This window comes from Lonchura striata, chromosome 20, assembly GCF_046129695.1.
Source record: "Lonchura striata isolate bLonStr1 chromosome 20, bLonStr1.mat, whole genome shotgun sequence".
Classification (NCBI taxonomy): Eukaryota; Metazoa; Chordata; class Aves; order Passeriformes; family Estrildidae; genus Lonchura; species Lonchura striata.
The window spans coordinates 2,185,227-2,198,560 of record NC_134622.1 but is presented as its reverse complement, the minus strand read 5'-3'; the positions used below and the strand labels follow the sequence as shown (position 1 = coordinate 2,198,560).

The 13,334-nt window shown below is 48.3% G+C and overlaps 1 protein-coding gene across 5 annotated transcripts in view; it reads left to right on the top strand.

Moving 5' to 3' along the window:
• Nucleotides 1–13,334, top strand: part of AUTS2 (activator of transcription and developmental regulator AUTS2) — a 770,185-nt gene that overhangs the window by 738,795 nt on the left and 18,056 nt on the right. For 2 of the 5 annotated variants that reach the window (XM_077787473.1, XM_077787477.1), the window contains 6 exons: nt 3,517–4,057; nt 5,446–5,699; nt 7,098–7,339; nt 7,748–7,792; nt 11,872–11,967; nt 13,220–13,291. In XM_077787473.1, the coding sequence (XP_077643599.1) occupies nt 3,517–4,057; nt 5,446–5,699; nt 7,098–7,339; nt 7,748–7,792; nt 11,872–11,967; nt 13,220–13,291 (1,250 nt within the window). The remainder of the gene's footprint in view (nt 1–3,516; nt 4,058–5,445; nt 5,700–7,097; nt 7,340–7,747; nt 7,793–11,871; nt 11,968–13,219; nt 13,292–13,334) is intronic. The other 3 variants (XM_077787474.1, XM_077787475.1, XM_077787476.1) reach the window with 3 other exon arrangements.

Below are 13,334 nucleotides of genomic sequence, written 5' to 3'. Positions count from 1 at the left end.
CTCCTGAACCCATCTGCACACATCTTGGCCAGGCACAATGAGAGGGTTCTGCACTGATGGTTCTCTGGGAATGTCACATCTGGCCATTCCAACAGGGTCTTTTTGTCAGTGGAGAGCAGCTGGACTGTTCCTGTGGCTGTGATGTTCCCAATGGCCACCCCTGGCCAACCTTCAGGGACCATGCAGATGAGACAAAGGAGCCAGAACACAGAGTTTGGATCAGATTTTAGTGGTTTGCACATTAAAGAGAGACAGTGATGGAAAGCTGCATATTGCCTGTATTTATTACAGAAATCCATGTCTCCAGAGGACAGTGTTTGCTGGCCCTCTCAGGTGCAGAGTCTCTCTGGGTCACCTGGGTTACCTACAGGTGTCCCCAGGGTGGCCGTGGCTGCTCCTTGGTGTGATGATAGTCACAAATACAGCAGGGTCACGTGGAGGGGGCTGGAGTTCTGTGTCTTGAGTTTGTGTGTTTGAGTGAAAATAGAGGAATTTTAGATTTAAGGCACATCAAAGGGTACAGGAATGGAAGATAGTGAAAGCTGCATTTTTGGTCTGGGAAATGCCAAGGTTCCTCAGTCCACAGCATCAAATTCTGGCTTTATTCCTTTTTCAGTGGAAGACTGGCTGTTGGTGGATGCAATATCAACCCAGTGGAAAAAGGGGAGCCTGTTTCAGCATGGAAGTTACATCACAGTCACTGCTCTCCTGAGTCCCAGTGCAGTAATTCCAGTTTATCCAAAGCAGAGTGTGGAGACAGCCAGCAAATGAAGTTAGCTTGGTGCTTGCTTGGCTGCTGGGTGGAGATGAATTCCTCTGATGATAAACAACCTCAGAAAGTTGGGTTGTCAGTGTCATAGTGACATTAAGGGTTTTTTCCCCCAGAGTTTTTGCACTGAGCCAGTCAGGGTAGGAAAAGAGCAATCTTGTCTGTGTGACCTTGAAGTGCTGTTGATGAGGACTGGAGCTCTCCTCATGAAACCTATGATTGGTGGCGTTTATCACTGAGGGGGGATTTCAACTCCCCAAATAGATGCAGTGGGCTGGAGAATTGGTTCTGATTTATCCATCACGGTTATCAGCAGGCAGGGCTGTGTGTGCTGGGACTCCTGCACAGCTGGGCTGGGGCACAGTGTGGGTGCACTGGTGTCACACAAGAGAGGCAGAACCCATGGGCACGGCTGGTGGGAGACTGGGAATAACATTTCTATTACTGCAGGCAGCATCTCCCGAGGGCAGACTCACAGGGATGGCACTCAGGGGCTGTGCAGTGGGAGTGTGAGCAGCAGCAGGGAACACCCAGGGGACAGGGGCACTCCCAGCCCTTTTCTCCCAGGGAGGAGGAGCAGATCCCAGCACTGAGCTGTGCTGAATAAATGTGATACACGAGAGAGGCTAAAGGAAAGGATTTAACGAATGCACTAGGAGCAAGGTGTTCCCTTGTAGGTTTGGAAGTATCACCTCTGCAGGATTTCCAGACGACCTGCTAGAGCCATGTTGTAGGGTGACAAGCCTGAGTCCTCAAAGCCATTGTGTAAGAAAACCCAACAAACCCAAAAACTTGTAACTCCTACAGCCTTATATAAGGACTGGAAGCGCAGATCCACCTATTCCTGAACAAACTGTTGCTCATTTCTCTCCTCCTGGGGGACCTGCCTTAACACATGTTTGGATCACATTGTAACTTCTAATAATGTTTGATTAAAGAGGATTGATCCAAAGAGTTCATGCAAGTAAAGTTTCCTTTACCTAGAACCCGCAGCTTATTGCAGTGAGATAGACCTTGGACATATGGCAGAGTAATTGTTTTTATCCCTCCAGAGTCCCACTCTTGCCCTCATAATCATCCAATCCAAGTTGGTGGAGGAACCTCTATGCCTGTTTCAGGTATTCCAGGAGTGAATAAAGAAGGTCCTCATAAAATAAGCCCTATTTCTTGCTTCCTTTTCTTCCTCTTTACCTCCCTTTTTCCTCCCTTTGTCCCCCTTTTCCCCACCTTCTGTCTACAACCGATGAAAATCCTCTGCTGTACCAGGCTGTTCAGCCTTGCACTGGGCCTGTAAAACACTCAGTGAGCAAGTTCTGGTGTGGTTTATTTTTGATCTGTTAATGAAATTAAACCCAAATGATGCCATGTTTGTGACATATGGCTTCCAGGCTGCCTCCAGGGAAGTGATAGTTGGCAAACATGTGCCCAGGCCATGGGCTGGCCGAGTTCACTCCCCATCCTCTGAATTTCACTCCTTTACTTCAGGGTTTGCATAAAGGAGCTGTCAAGAATTTTCTTGGAATGGATATTCTTTCATTATGCATTTAGTCATTTTATTCCTTAAAAATGGCAGAAGGAGGAGTAAAGTTTTCTTGTCTAAGGATTTTTTAGAACACAGGACACTGTTTTAATTCTAAGCTTATCCCAAGACCCTTCAAACCTTGCATGTTTCCTTTGGGCTGTGTTTCTGTAGTTGCTGAAAGTTTAAGTGAGCTGTTCCAAGTTGTTGTGCAATATAGGAACCTAAATGGGTTCCTGATCCCCCACCTGCAAGGCAACACCTTTCCCAGTCTTGGGTCAGCAACATTCCTCTGGATTTGTTCCAAGGAGTGCCATGGATCAGATCCACACTGGCAGAAGGTTTGGGGAGCAGTTCCAGCGGGAAATTGCAGTGGAGCCCCAGTCAGCAAAACTTCAATGTATGGATGTTAAAATTATAATTATATTCATTATTAATAAAGAGTAGGGAAGTAGAAGTAAATCACTCCATGATCAGCCAAACCAAGAAAGCAGGACTGCTGCTAATGTTTGTTCTAAAGTTCAGATCTTGTGTCATGAGGAAGGGGCTGAGCCCCAGGAGAGGCTGAGGGAGCTGGGAAGGGGCTCAGCCTGGAGAAAAGGAGGCTCAGGGGGACCTTGTGGCTCTGCACAGCTCCTGACAGGAGGGGACAGCCGGGGGGTCGGGCTCTGCTCCAGGGAACAGGGACAGGAGGAGAGGGAACGGCCCCAGGCTGGGCCAGGGGAGGCTCAGGGTGGACACCAGCAGGAATTTCCCCATGGAAAGGGTGCTCAGGCACTGGCACAGCTGCCCTGGGCAGCGGTGCAGTCAACAGTCTTGGAAGTGTTCTAAAAACACGTGGATATGGTACTTGAGGACATGATTTAGTGGTGAACTTGGTGGTCTTAAAGATCTCTTCTAATGTTCACCATTGTGTGAGAAGCATGGAGCTCATGTGGTGTTGGCTCCCTCAGTGGGTCAGTTCCCTCTGTTGTTCCCTCAGTGTGGAATGATGATGAGTAACAGCGATGGGGAGCAGCAGCGCTAAACAGGGTCTGGCTTCTCTGCCGCATGTTTTATTTTGAGGAGAGTTACTGGGGCAGGTGGGTTTGATCAGTTCCACATTCGCCTGGATGGTTCTTGATGGAAACAAAATGGAGCTGCCCGGAGTGCGAGTGGCCCAGCAGTGGCTTTGGGTTGGCCTGTCTGTGTCACGTTTAACCATTTTCTCTCTCTGTTGTTGTTGCAGATAAAGAGGTGGGAGTTGGTGCACTTGCTGACAATGACGACCCTGGTGCTAGGGGCCCAGCTGTCCCCAAAATATCAGGACTAGAAAGGAGCCAAGAGAAGAGCCAGGACAGCAGCAAAGACCCAATACTTGAGCCTGTGGTGCCTAAAGACCCCCGTCCTCAGGTGACGCCGCCGCCGCTGGAGCCGCCGCCTGAGGGCCGCTGCCCCAGCCCCGCGCTCGCCCCACGCCCGGAGGCTCCGGCCCCAGCGCCCGCCCCGGTGCCGGTGCCCCCGGCCCCCGCGGAGCCCGGCCGCCCGCCCGCCGGCCAGCCCTGTGGTCAGCCCTGCGGCCAGCCCTGTGGTCAGCCCTGCGGCCAGCCCTGTGGCCAGCCCTGTGGTCAGCCCTCCGGCCAGCCCCCGGCCGGCCAGCACCCGCCGCGGCCGCAGTCGCCGCTGCCCCCGGCACACCCGGCCCTGCCCGCCGTGCAGCCCCATCCCCAGAGCCTCTCGCAGCCGCTCTCTGCCTACAACAGCAGCAGCTTGAGCCTCAACAGCTTAAGGTAGGTGCACAGAGAGAGGGGTTTGGGATGCTGGGCTGAGCTTGGAGGGGAATGGGATAAAGAAGGGACAGCACAGCCCATCCCATCCCGGGGAAATAAAGGGCACTCTGTGCATTTTAACTTCGATTCCTCCCCTGAGATGAGCCAGGATCACTCTCTGTAGCCAGGTGATCCCATAAACTGGGTATTTTAAGTTCATCTGCTTTGGATTTTTTTCCCTGCCATACCTGGGTTTTTGGAAGGAATTTTACACAGTGTAGATCATGGGAAGAAAAGCCCAGTTCCTGCACTGGGCTGCTCACTGAATGAAGGCTGACAGTTTTCCCCTCCCATCCCTGCAAATATCTGTTTTCTCCAAGCACTGCCATGCCCCAGGGAGAGCAGCCCTTGATCAAGGTCCAGCTGGTGACAGCCCAACACCAGCAGTCACACACCAGGCACTTCACAGCTCCATGTTTTCCTGCACTGCTGACACCTTGCAGGCTTCAGTGTTTTTTCTCTCACCTGGCCACGGTGAGATCAGCCTCACCTTTTCTCTGTGGATAACAAAGATGAGCAGTGAGATTAAACACCATGGGCACAGGAACCCATGATGTCCCTCTGAGTCAGGGACCTCATGTTTCCCCTACTCTTAAGCTGGGTTGCCATTCTCCAGATCTGAGCTCCCAGCAGGCAGGTGTGACCTTCAAGACCTGGGGAAGTAGCGCTGTGGTTGCTTCATGGTTTGACTAAAGACTGGGAGGTGTTTAAGACCTGGATTTATTTTTAACCAAGCTGGTATTGCTTGTCTTTAAAAGTCACTGCAATAGGAGCTTGAAATAAAGACAAGCAGAATTAAGCCTTCCATGAATGTATTTTAAATACTCACTAGTAGGAAATGAAACCTGAAAAATTGCAGCTGGTGTAATCACAAATACTTCTTTTGTTGACTCATCTTATCTCATTTTATTGTGGAGTAGAGAGGGACATTACCTGTACAATAAGCACAAATCTGTTGTTGCCTTCTCAACTTCATTTCACATTTTCTTCAGTCTTTCATCTTAGTAATTCACTTTAAAAAAATTAAATTTTTATTAATGCAGTGATTTTGAGCTTCATTTGCCTGAAAACATGAACTAGGAGCAGTCATGTAGAAAGAACCTGGTAATTAAGTCATGATTGTACAGGGCTGATTACTCCTTTGTGCTGTTGTGGGACAATACCAACCTCTTGCAGCAAGGGAGAGCACGGCTCGGGTGTGTGGGGACCACGGGAAGTGAAAGAAAATGGTAACTGGGATTTGTAACACGAGTTACACCTGTGCTGTTGGATGTGAGGGGCTGCTGAGGTTTGTTGGTGTGTGTGCCAGGGCTTTTCTCTCTGCTGACGGCTCCTCCTTTCCTTCACAGCAGCAGCAGGAGCAGCACCCCAGCCAAGACCCAGGCGCCTCCCCCGCACATCTCGCACCACCCGTCGGCGTCGCCGTTCCCGCTGTCCCTGGCCAGCCACAGCCCCCTGCACAGCTTCCCGCCCGCCCTGCAGCCCCCCGCTCACCCACACCACCCCAATATGTTTGCCCCTCCCACGGCTCTGCCCCCGCCACCCCCGCTGACCTCAGGGACGCTGCAGGTTCCAGGACACCCAGCTGGGAGCACTTACTCAGGTGAGAGCCCCGAGGGATGCTCAGCTCTGGGTTTGGTCAGCATAACCTGGGTGCTGGGGAGAGGCTGCACTGACTGCAGAACAGTGACAGCAAAGCCAAACACACACAGGCACAGCCAGGGACTTTGCCTCTGTCCTGGGCTGTGGTTCTCCGAGGTTTGTTTTGTTCAGCCCACAGCGAAAACACAGCTGAGTTCACGAGGTGCCCACAGGGAATCTGTGCCCCCCACAGCAAAGGTCTCCATGCAGTTGTGGTCTGTGCCCAGCAGAGTTTCCCTGGCTGCAGGGAGAGTCTGTGCTGGCCGAGCTCACTGCAGTGCTGGGCTCAGGTGTGTTCAGAAGGTTTGGCTTGGAAGGACTTCAAAGCCCATCCAGTGCCACCCCTGCCATGGCAGGGACACCTCCCACTGTCCCAGGCTGCTCCCAGCCCTGTCCAGCCTGACCTTGGGCACTGCCAGGGATCCAGGGGCAGCCACAGCTGCTCTGGGCACCTGTGCCAGGGCCTGACCAGGGGAAGAAAATGGAGCATTTGTGTAATGGCATTTTGTGTCCATGAGCACCAGGGTGCTCATGTGAGCAGCAGCCACTTGGGTGCTCACTCCAGCCTGCTCGTCCACCCTCACCTATTTAGAACTGTGTTCATGTCCATAAATGTTCAGAGAAATGTGAAAACAGGCTTGGTGAGAGGGGAAATGAAAACTTTGTAATGTCTCATGCCTTTGGGATCTGAGGGAAGACCTCAGGGGGTTTTCTTACCCTGTACTGTGTCATGATTATCCACAGACAGCAAAGGAAGTGGCACAAGGCCTGGAAAAGCCCCAGAGCTTGGAGGAGATGTATTATTGTTTGTTTTCTCCTGCACTGGGCATTGGTGAGGCCACACCTGGAGTGCTGTGTCCAGTTTGGTCCCCCAGTTTAGGAAGGACATGGAGGGCTGGAAGTGTGTCCAGAGAAGGGCAGCAAGGCTGGTGACAGGTCTGGAACACAAGTCCTGTGAGGAGGGGCTGAGGGAGCTGGGGTTGTTTATCCTGGAGAAGAGGAGGCTCAGGGAGACCTCATCACTCTCTGCAACTCTCTGACAGAAGGGTGCAGCCAGGGGGGTCAGGCTCTGCTCCCAGGGAACAGTGACAGGACAAGAGAAATCAGCCTTAAGCTGCACCAGGGGAAGTTTAGGCTGGACATTAGAAACAAATTCTCCACAGAAGGAATGATGGGGAATCGGCAGCCCAGGGAGGTGGTGGAGTCACTGTCCCTGGAGATATTTAAGAAGAGACTGGACGTGGCACTCAGTGCCATGGTCTGGGTGCCAAGATGGTGTTGGGTCACAGGTTGGACTGGATGATCTCCAAGGTGTTTTCCAAGCCCATTAACGCTGTGACTCTGTGCTTCTGTGTTTCAGAGCAAGACCTCCTGCGCCAGGAGCTGAACACGCGGTTCCTGGCCTCGCAGAGCGCCGACCGCGGGGCCTCGCTGGGCCCGCCGCCCTACCTGAGGACAGAGTTCCACCAGCACCAGCACCAGCACCAGCACACACACCAACACACCCACCAGCACACCTTCACGCCCTTCCCCCACGCCATCCCTCCCACTGCCATCATGCCGACGCCTGCACCGCCCATGGTGCGTACCCCAGGCAGAAATGTGAGGATAAGTAGAGCACAACTCTATTCTTTATTACAAAAGTATTGTGGAGAATTTGCCAGGTTGTGGGGAAGGGCTCCTGTGCTGCCCAGGGGTGTCTGGGCAGGAGAGGCAGGGCTGTCCCTCTGTCACAATGTGAGGTTTAGGTGGCAGCACAGGACTGAGGGATGAGTTCTGCCAGTCCTGCTTGGAGTGTTCACTCAGGGGCCTCCTCTTTTGTCCTGTCCCTAAAAGGTCTTGATTTACTTTGAATAAAGAAAAAATCCCAGTTTCATTGGAAATTAAATTTCTGCATATTTTTTCCTCTCTGTTGGTTGCCAAATAATAGAGAAGTTGTCTTCTATTTTGCCAACAGAAGTAAAGCAAGGAAATATAAAGTAACTAGTTTGTGCTTTGATCCCTTTGCAGTTTGACAAATATCCTACAAAAGTTGACCCCTTCTACCGTCACAGTGTGAGTTTTATTGCTCTGTTTCCAACTGACTTCACTCCTTTTCTGTGGTGGGTTGGGATCACCACTCAATCAATGGCACAGTGTCAAATCTCTCCCTAATCATCACTCCAGGATTTACCATTATCGTCCTTGGTTGCTTTGGCTTTTGAAGGCTTGCGTTCATGGTGCTTGTTTCTGATAAAGATGCAGTATCAGCTTTTCCAATCAAAAGATCTCTTGCTCACACACCATTTGGATCTAGGTTTGATGTGAAAAGATGAGATAGAAGGGCTGACTGTTCTATGAAGCAGGAGAGAGCGGTGATTCCATCACGGTGTTTCAGTTGTGCCACAAACCCTTGGGCTGATATTTTTGCTAAGGAACTTAAAATTAACTGACAAACTATCAGACAAATCCTTCAGGGACAGATAATATAATAGCTTTCCCAATCTGTCATATTTTGTTTGATAAAATCTGAAAAACTGTCTTTATTATTCAGATTTCAAAGGCTCATCTGATCCACTGGGCTTGTTATGTTTTGAAAGCTCTGTGTGATGACAGCAATATGAATCCAGCTATGCACTAGATGTGTTTACCTAAGCTACCAAAAATGTTACTATCAAGATGAACTGATTTTTAAAATTCCAGTTACATGTAAAGCTTCTGCTCCTAAGGGTTTGAATCCACTGATTGATTTTCTGCTGACCTCTGGGTTGTATTTTCTTCATCCTATTGGCAGAGGCAGGTGTCTAGCAAGAGTTTCTTAATCCAAGAACAATATTTTGATGAGAGAAGGAGTACTGCATCAGCATTCAGAAATCTGCAGAGCATTTGGCTTTATGTGTTGGTTTTGCTTAGAAGTGGAACTGGGCAAAAAAAAAAAATAGTTAAGATGATGGTGTCTGGATTAAACATACCCCCTGCTCACAGCCTGTCCTGCCCCTGAACTGTCCTGTCCATGTCTGGCACTTCATCTGAGTAGCTGGGACTCAGTGTTTGCAGGCTCAGAGCTCCAGGAACATTCCAAAGGGCTTCTCACCTGCACCAGTGTTCAGTTGCTCTCTGATTTGCTGAGTTTCACGTGGCTTCAGGAGGTTGTCATCAGTGTGGCCCGTGGATCCCAGCAGGGAAATGGAACTGGGAGATAGTACCTGGATTTTAGACAAATCAAGCAGAGAAGTTGGCAGTGTAGGATAGGAAGCGTTGCAGAAGTCTCCAGCTGTATCTGCTGTTCAAATTCAGTCAAGTAATCCCAGAAATCTGGGAGCTACTTGGATTGCAAAGGTTATGGCCTCACCCCTCTAAGGTCAGGAAAGCTCCATGCTGTGCTTCCTTAGCCAGGGAGCCGTGCTGGGACCAAGGGATCTGGCCTCTCCTGCCTTCCCTGGGGAAAGGTTTGTCCTTGGGAAGGGGCTGCCCCGTGGTCACTGTGGGACAGCTGCTCCACTGGGATGCCCGTGGTGTCTGCACTGGGGGAACAGCCTGTCTGTGACCCCAGCAAGGTCAGCCACGTGTCCCCTGGTCCTCCAGTGAGCCAGGCCAGCCATGTGTCCCCTGGAGCCACCCCTGGGACTGGTCAGGGCACAGGGAATGGGAGATGTCCCTTAGCTGGGCTGGGGGCACACCCACAGGGCAGGAAAATCCAAATACTGTCAGAATGTGACACTTCCACAGAGCTGTTCCAGGGACAAGAGCTCCCTCTGTAGATCCACACCTGGAGCTCAGATACCTTAAAGCTGGCAGTGAGTGTGGGTGAACTTTGTAGGAGAACAGGGTCTGTTTGAGACTTGAAATCCATCTACTTTGGAACAGGGAGTGCAGCTCACATAGAAGCTAATGTTGAGTTTTAAATCACTGTTACTTCTTCTCTTTTAGCACAGTGAGGCTTTGCTTTTACCTGCAGCTGCTGCCAGGTCTAGTTTAGCATCACATACACCTGGCCAAGGGAAGCTGTGGTCACTGCATGTTTCCCCAGGGAAAGCTGTAAGGGAAAACTGCTGCTCAAAAGAGAAGGAAACTGAGGAAGAAGGAAACATTTGGCTATGAAATGTGAATTCTGAAAGCTGGAGGAATTTAACTGATACAAATTAATCATGAAGATAAACTATTTATATTTTATTAATAATTCTGACCTTGAGGAAAGGTCACATTTAATTAACTTACCACTTGTTATGAAAGTGAGGAAAGAATTCCTTATTATTAGTCATAGCCAATAGAATATGAAGTATTACATCTGTTGCCATCACTTAGAATTAGTCCGTTACACAGAGAATTAAAGACAGAAGACACTGGAGAATTTAAAGCACATTTTACTCATTAAAAGTTATTGTAAATGAGGTCAAATGTCTCTTAATGGTTTCTCAAATGCCTACAGTTCAGTATCAACTCATCTCAAAATGTTTTCTGCACCATTGGATGGAGCAGGTCCAAATTAAATGGAATTAAAAACAATAGCAGCAACAGGAATGGAGGCTCAATACCAGGCTTTTAAACTGAGAAAATCTCTGATACCTCTGAAATGTTTTCTCAGCTTTCAAGTAAATACAATATGAATAAATGACACTGCAAGATAAGCTAGTGGAAGGAAAAATGGTGAAAAAAAGCACACGTGTATGCCAGATCCATCACAACTTTGTGGTACTGATTTACTCTGGGATGGGATTTGCTCAGGGTTTTCCCACCCCTCATGTCATTTTTGACTTTGCCCAGTCCTGCTTCTGTTCAATTGGCCATTAACTCATTTTTTTTGATCTTAAAAGTAGCACACAGTAGTTTGACTTTGCTCAGCTGTGGTCAGAGGGGAATTGGTCTCAGCCAAAGAACCCTGTTAGATTTTAGGGTGATAATTCCAGTGGAGCTGGATCCTGTCTTAGAGCCATCCTTTCCTAGATCCATCCCCTCCTAGATCCATCCCCTCTGAGAACCAGAGATTTCACACCAAGAGTGGGTTTGGAGCGTGATGCTTTGAATTCCTGACTCCCACCACAAAGCTGTTTGGTGTGTGCTAGCAATATTTTCATGGAATTGGGAGAGTTTCTGTCACAGCAAGAGCCAAAGATTGACTGTCAGAGCACACAGACAAGGGCAGATTGGGATGTGATGGTTTATCATGGAATTACAGAGTGGGTTGGGGTGGAAAGGACGTTAAAACCATCTCTTCCACCCCTGCCATGGGCAGGGACACTTTCCTCTAGCCCAGGCTGCTCCAAGCCCTGTCCAGTCTGTCCTTGGGCACTTCCAGGGATCCAGGGGCACCATAGGGTGCCCACAACTTCTCTGGGCACCCTGTGCCAGGGCCTGCCCACCCTCACAGGGGACAATTTATTTGTTTAGTTCACCTGCTTGTTTCCCTTGTGCCTGCATTAGCACAGAGCAACATCTCATTTGTTCCCAAATTCCCTTAGGACAGAGCACTGGGCTCGGGGAGGTCAGTGGAGATGGGCACATTTTTGTACTGAGCAGTCTCTCTATAAAAAACTCCCATCCATTTCTGGGAGGTTCTGCCTTAACATTTTGTTTAAATACTAATCTTTAACAAATCAGATTGTCTGTCTGCTAATATTAGATGTGGCAGGATATCCTCTCAGACAGACTAATGAAGTAAGAATTGTGCATATTTTCCTCATTTCCTACAGATACCATTAAAATCCCAACCTACTAATGGAGTTTTAATGATACAATATCCTAGAACTCGTAAGGGTTTTTTCCACTTAAACAGGAAATTTCTGAGTCTCATTCAGCTCAGGATTCTGCCTTTTCTCTTGAAATGAGTCACAGACTGAAACAATTTAAAACCTCTCTCCAATTTAAAAATTAATAATTGAGGAGCAAATGTCTCCCTTATGCTCTGCTGGCCCGAGGCAGGTACAGGTTGCTGGCTGTCTGATTTTGGAACTGCTTTTAAGCTCTAAACCTCATGACATCTGTGAACATCCCATCGACTGCTTTAACTAACATTGTTGCAATGAGATCACTTCAATGCTTCTCAGTTCTCTCCATGTAACATTTTCCTACTGTTCTGCAGGAATGCTCTCTGTGTCCTTCTCAGCTTCCTGTGCTGGTGGTGACCCAGTGTTGATGTTCTTCTCTTTCTGTTGCAGCTGTTTCACTCCTATCCTCCAGCTGTATCAGGTATTCCTCCCATGATCCCTCCCACCGGCCCCTTTGGCTCGCTGCAAGGAGCTTTTCAACCCAAGGTAAGGCAGAAGTTACCTGGGACTGCAGCCAGGGCAGGGCTGGGCTTAGCAGGGGGTTCACATCCTGGAGAGGCTGAGCTCTGACCTACAGCTTCATTCCACAGGGCACAGTTGTCTTTTTCCAGATTTACCACAAAGAGAAGTTATTTCTCATTGGGTTCAGATACATCTACAAATTTTTAAAAATTATTTATATAAAGGCATGGTTAACTTTAGAACCAATAGAATTAGTTCCGAGATAGTGTGCATTAATGAAAGGTCATGTAATAATCAGGATTTTAATAAATGGTGCTAATTCTTGTTTACTCATTTCCATAATAACCTCCCAGCTCCAGCACAGTGCAGAACACTGATTTGGCTCTCCGCATGGGTGATAACACAGGGAGAGAAATGTGGCGAGTTCAGGGCATTTCTCTTTTGTTTTTATGGAGTCACTATCAGTAGGAGGAAGTAAGTCTGTAGTCTTTGCAACTAAAGACTGAAATCAGGAGTAGAATTTCTGCAGAGGATAAACCTTCTTCCTTAAATTGGCCTATCCACTCTAATGACTGAATATGTAAATTGCAGTTCGTTAGTGAGATTCTTTGTCTGTATGGTAATCAGACTGTTAACAACTCTCTTACTTAATTGTCAGTTATGCTGGAGCTGATTTCTGTCTTTTTCATTTTGGCATAGGAGCAAGCTCTATCTACATGTAGGGGTTGGGTTGTTTTTTTTGGGTTTTTTTTTTGTTTGGGGTTTGCATTTTATTAACAGACTATTAACATTCAAATAATGGGAAGGGCTTTAATTTTTTCCAACTGTATGTTTTCCTGATATCCATATTGTGGCAGTCCCTGTGGATGGAGTTGAGGTTCTCGTGCAGTGATGCTCTGTGTGCTGAGTGCATCACTGATGATCAGCAGAGCAGGGGCTGGGTCCTCCACATGCTGCTTTTGATGCTGTGTCATAAATGTGTTCCTAATCAGGTTTTTCACATTAGAAGATTTTCCAGTTTAAACAGTCACTATTCCCTCAGTGGTTCTGATTAAAGTAATGGGAAGTTGGTGGACAATCAAAGTGTGGATATGGAGATGATAATACTCATATTACTGAGTGGATTGTCATGATTCTCCTTTCCTTTATAAAAAGTTTATCCCCATTGCTTAGCAAGGTAATGATAAAGAAATATTATTTTGCACATTTTGTTGCTTGTAGGTATTGTTACTGTTGTGCAGCTCATTAATTTTGTCTCTCCCTGTGGAATTTCCAGACTTCCAATCCTATTGATGTTGCAGCCAGACCTGGAACGGTCCCACATACCCTTCTACAGAAGGATCCACGGGTCTGTAAAAACTGTTTTCTTTTTCACAAGTCTATCTGTTCCT